This window comes from Impatiens glandulifera, chromosome 1 (assembly GCF_907164915.1).
Source record: "Impatiens glandulifera chromosome 1, dImpGla2.1, whole genome shotgun sequence".
Classification (NCBI taxonomy): domain Eukaryota; kingdom Viridiplantae; phylum Streptophyta; class Magnoliopsida; order Ericales; family Balsaminaceae; genus Impatiens; species Impatiens glandulifera.
The window spans coordinates 88,628,039-88,633,476 of record NC_061862.1 but is presented as its reverse complement, the minus strand read 5'-3'; the positions used below and the strand labels follow the sequence as shown (position 1 = coordinate 88,633,476).

General features: G+C 25.1%; 1 protein-coding gene across 1 annotated transcript; it reads right to left on the bottom strand.

The window, feature by feature from the left end:
• Positions 1–530: 530 nt before the first annotated feature.
• On the bottom strand, positions 531–1,958 carry LOC124922118 (protein MIZU-KUSSEI 1-like). The gene is made up of 2 exons (XM_047462843.1): positions 1,531–1,958; positions 531–1,398 (listed from the first exon to the last, which is right to left on the bottom strand). The coding sequence occupies exons 1-2, from the start codon at positions 1,733–1,735 to the stop codon at positions 776–778; spliced, it is 828 nt and encodes a 275-aa protein (XP_047318799.1). The 5' UTR covers positions 1,736–1,958; the 3' UTR covers positions 531–775.
• Between the last annotated feature and the right edge of the window lie 3,480 nt (positions 1,959–5,438).

Below are 5,438 nucleotides of genomic sequence, written 5' to 3'. Positions count from 1 at the left end.
TATTTTATAAGAGTTTTAAATTTATAATTTTATAATAATATAAATTTTTAATATATTACAATATATAATATTAAAAAATTCGTTTATATATTTTATTAAATATATATTTTTAGAGAATATGTTATAACTGTGCCCCGTGGAGATTCTCCGAAATTAAACGGATGAAAATGATAGTAAAAAAATTTCGAAGTAGAATGTGGCGAGGATAGTAAAGGCATTCTCGTTTCGATCCGCCCCATTGTCATCCCTAATCCTTCATAAAGTGCTAAGTTTTAAGCTTGTCAGGCGACACATTTCCTTCACCTAATTAAATTGGTTAAGTGTGATTGCAGTTTAGTGACATGTGCTAACTCACGAAGATTAGTCGCATATTAAAAAAGATTTCAATTTAATTGGGGTACAAATATTATAATTACAAAGAAATTTATACATATCTTGTTAATTATTATATGACAACTCATTTTAAAGAAAATTAACATAAAAATATTCTACAAGTCAAATTTTAAAAAGCTCTTAATAATAAGACATAATACTTAACATGACCTTATTTTACAAAGAAAGATGTCATTAAACGGATTATAGTACACAAAGACATACAAGCCTCGCTAAAATAATATTATTACATTGCAATCGAAAATCATTAGATTGCCATGCAATTGGTCGAATAAAACTAACCCTAAAATGTGATGAACTGATAATACAAATTGGAAATTTGTTTAAAATACAAGTATATTGATGTATAATTTTGTTTAATCTTATATATAACTAAAATATATCATATTCTAAGAAGAAAGATGCTTAGTTCGGGTCCACCATTTCCATCCGGGTTAAGCATATAAAAAGCCTCTGAATCCCTACTACCCACGACCCGTTCAAACTTAGCCCGCATATAAAGCAATTCCCCTTCGGAGGCCGACCCGTTTCCCTTCCTCCCATCGTCGACAACCGGAATAACTCCTGCCCCAACCGAAACGCTCTTCACCATACTCAACACATGCCAATCCGACTCAGTAAACATTCTCGTCGTCGCATACCCGCATTTCTTCCCGTTACAATACATCGTCCAAACGGGTTCTCCAAACAATTTCCCGGGTCGGGTCGACCCATTACCAGACGAATAATTTCGACCCTTCTCAGATTCCAACGCAATTCGAACCAACCCCGACGACATTTCCTTGACAAGACCCGAAGTGGTGATGGCTAGTTCTATGACGAATACGGGTTCGGATCTCGGGTCGAGTTGCACTGCAAAGCTGACATGGCCGCGGCGGTTACCGAAGAGGGTTCCGGTTACTTTTCGACCGAGGGAGATTGTTGGTGTTACGGTCGGTATTGTAAGCCAACGACACGTGGTAGGGACCACAAGATTCACTATTGATTTGAAGATTGAAAATATTACTGCATATCAATTATAAACATTAATCAATAAATACTCTTTTACCATTTTAAAAAAAAACAAATCTTAATTAAGTTGACCAAAATTAACATATGATTGATCGATGAGGGAAGGATATATATATATATATATACCGGATGATGATGAGAAGAGGCGGCGAAAGGTGGCCGGAGATGAGGAGGAAGGGTGATTCCGGCGATCGGATTCCGGGAGGAGTGGAACTGATCTATGATTATTATTACTATTATAGGTTGAGGGGATAATTAATCTCTTGGTACTGCTGCAACTGCTTGTTCTTGGAAGTGAGGTGAGTTGTTCATGGGGCATGTTGAAAATCATGTAGAGAGAGAATTGAATGAAAAGATCTGGATTATTTGAAAAGTTATGAAAGGAATAAGGAATTGATAGCTTGTATTTCTGCAAATGGCTAGAGAGATAGAGAAAGATTACGCGTGTTGTGTTTCTAACAGTTGAGAGAGAAAGAGCTAAAGGAAGAAGAGGGAGACAAGGGTTATGATAGTGTTGGGGAAGTGGGGAATTATATAAATAGAGAAAAAATGGACCTTGTTTGATAATAAATTATTTGAAAAAAAAACATTGGGTTATTGAGATTGATCATTGATAAATTTTCTTATAAACATTTTTTATATTATTTAAATCTTGATTTTGAAGATATAATGTTCAAAATATATCATAATTAGATAATATTTATAAATTTATAAGTTGTCTTATTTTTTCCAAACTCAAACTTAATTAAATATTGTTACAAAAAATATTAGACAAATAAAATAATTTTTTATATAAAATTTAAATATCAATAATTTGATTTGATGGATTACATGTAAACTTAAATATTTTGATTAAATTCATATATTTTTATATTAAAAGGTTATTTAGAATTATATACCATCAATTAAATAATTTAAATCATTTTATTAATATCAAATAATGATATTTTAATTTTATTATTATAAAATCCATATATAAAAGATAAAAGAATTTTGAATAACGTAACTAAAGTAACTTTTTTTTAAATGATTTATTTTTTCCAAAATTAAAAATTATGTTTAAAAACTTATATCAAACAAGTCCTAAATTTTGCTGTGATCATGTCATGTTGATGATTATTTGTCTTAGGCCTCACTTTGTCATTATTATATTAATTAATGAACGTGTATTATATTAACTTGTTTGGAAGATGCCTTTTATTTGGGAAGTATGATTTATTAAATCTATATTAGTATCTCCATGGAAACTGAATGGAGTCAAAAAAAAAAAAAAAAAAAAAAAAAAAAAAAATAGTTTTTTATTTTGTTTTCTCATAGTCCATTCAATCTTGCATTTACACAACAATAAAAAAAATGGTAACTTTTGGCTAAATTATAATTTATTTAATTTTTATGTCAAAATTTTAAATATAAGTTGTGAGTTCATCTATTGGTTTGAAAGGGCATGCAGCAATTTCTTTCTCTTTAAAGCTCTCAAAAAGTCGTCCTTTCATTTGGTAAATTTGTTTTTTCTATATATTCTTCTTTTCTTATCATGCTTATCTTTCTCTCTAATTATTATTTAATAGCTAGCCTTTTTTTCTGTTTTTTGGCTCAATAGTATATGACTAAGAAAGTTTGACAAAATAAACATGTAGACGAATAGGAATTTGTCTAAAAGTGATGGTTTCAACAATTCTATAGTTTGCTTTTTATTATTTATGGATCTAGTTACAACTAATATTTAGTGATATAAGTTAGTTTTTTTATGTATAAAATATAAGTTAGTTTCACTCATTGTACTATATATATTATAATATATATTTCCTTCAACTATATTTTAATATACTTAATTTTTTTTTCTGAAATAATCATATTTTAGTATATTAAATTTATTTACAGTTTTCACACATGGGTTTCCAAAATCTTGTCATTAAATGTAAATTATGAGATTTTGAGCACTAAATATAATAATATTTTAAAAATAAACTTTAAGGTCTAATATAAAAATAATTAATGTACTTATTATGGTGTTGAGAAAAGAATGATGTGATGTGAATCCTACATAGGAAATAGTCCACTTTAGATTATTATTATAAAAATACATTTATATATAGAAAATGTCAAATTAAGTATACAAGGTAAACTACAATGTTTGGACAAAGAGTTTTGACACTTTGGTTAACCCTTTATATATGTTATAGTTTGGAATTTGGAGCTTCAAAGAGTCATTTAATTAGACCTTCTTATCTAAGAAACCCATTATGGCTCTTATGATAGTAATATTTTATTTTATTTGTAACAAAAACTATATAGCACATTTTTTTTAATTATTCAATAACTTAATTCATTCATTAAAATATTTTTACTTTAATTTTTATAAGTTTTAAATAGAATTTTTTACATAAATTCAACCAATTAAAACTAAACTCACATTTTCCCATTTAACAAGATGTTTTTTTCACAAAATAATACCAACATCAAACAAACTCTATGATAATCAGAACAATATATTATAGTTGTCATATGTCAAATTTAAATCTTTGTCCAATCACATATAGGTCAAGCAATTCAATTACTAGACAACTGGGATTTTTCTTAAATAATTATATTTTTATAATGTACAATTAGTATTTTAACTTAATATATTTTATTAAATTATTTAAATTTAAGAAATAAATATTTTAATATAAAAACAAATAAAATAAATTTTAAATATCTTATTATGATAATTTAAGATAAAATATTTTGAAATAGTAATTTTATTTTAATAAGATTAATAATTTTAATTTATTTATATAATTCTATAATATATTTTACTAGCTACTAAAATATTTATTAAATAAATATTTTTATAATGTATTTTTTTTTTAACTTTGATTTTCAACTCAAAATTATTTATTCATTTATTTAAATTTATAAATAAATACTTTAAAATATAAGTTTCAAAGTTACAACACATCTGTTTTAAAGTCTAATTATGATAATTTTAAATAAAATATTTTTTAAAATTAAGCATTTTAATTTATATATAATTCTACTTATAATACATTGTTAAAATATGTACTGATTTCTTTTTAATATTATGAATCTGTTTTAATAAAAAAACAACTTACTTGAAGTGTTTAGTTATAACTATTCCAAATAAGAATGTATTATAAATAAAATAAATTTATTTTTTTTATTAAAAATATATTTTAACAATGTATTATAAATAAAATTATATATATATTGTACTTATTAATCTTATTATTAAAATAAAATTACTCTTAAATATTTTATTTTATTTTATTTTATTTTAAAATATAGTTATTATGTTAAATATTTTAATATAAATTATCATTAAGTAGTTAAGTATTTTTTTAATAAATATTTTAATAGTTATTTTAAATAAAATATATTATATATATCAATTACCATTTTTAATGCAAATTAGAAGATTTAAAAATAAAATTATTATTTCAATATATTTTATTTTAAATTATCAATGATTTTAACCCTTATTTTAAATAATATTATATATGAAAAATGATTGGAGGAGAAAATTTTGATTAAGGAATGAGAAAGAGAATGACTTGGGGCAATATGATTGAATGAATGAGATAAAATTTTATTTTTACTCTTTCTCCTTATACTTTTAACTTTCTTAGTCAATAATGTGATGACACGTCATTCTCTCTCATTTCCATTAGAACTGGGCATCGTGCATAAACGGTTGTATTCATCTCGATCAAGTCGTGTTAAACTTTCAATCGTGTTGTGTTATATCTCAATCTTATGCGTGTCGTGTTTTGACTAACTCAAAATATTATGATTCACGGTAACTTTTGTGTCATTTTAATTCGTGTCTATGAGTTTATTCGTGTCGTGCTAACTGGTGTTTAAATTCGTATTTCATGTTATTCCGACTAGAGTTTCAACACAATCGTTTCGATACTCGTTTTCATGCGTGTCATGTTGTGTCTTGACATACTTATATTAATTATATATATATATATTAAATTATATTGTTAGAAAAAATTATTAAATATTATTAATAATTAATTTATTAATTT

Coding starts and splice junctions, on each gene's coding strand:
- LOC124922118 (XM_047462843.1), bottom strand. CDS start 1,735: ATGATTTTCAACATGCCCCATGAACAACTCACCTCACTTCCAAGAACA. Junction 1,399..1,530: donor CCTCTTCTCATCATCATCCG/GTATATATATAT, acceptor ATTGATATGCAG/TAATATTTTCAATCTTCAAA.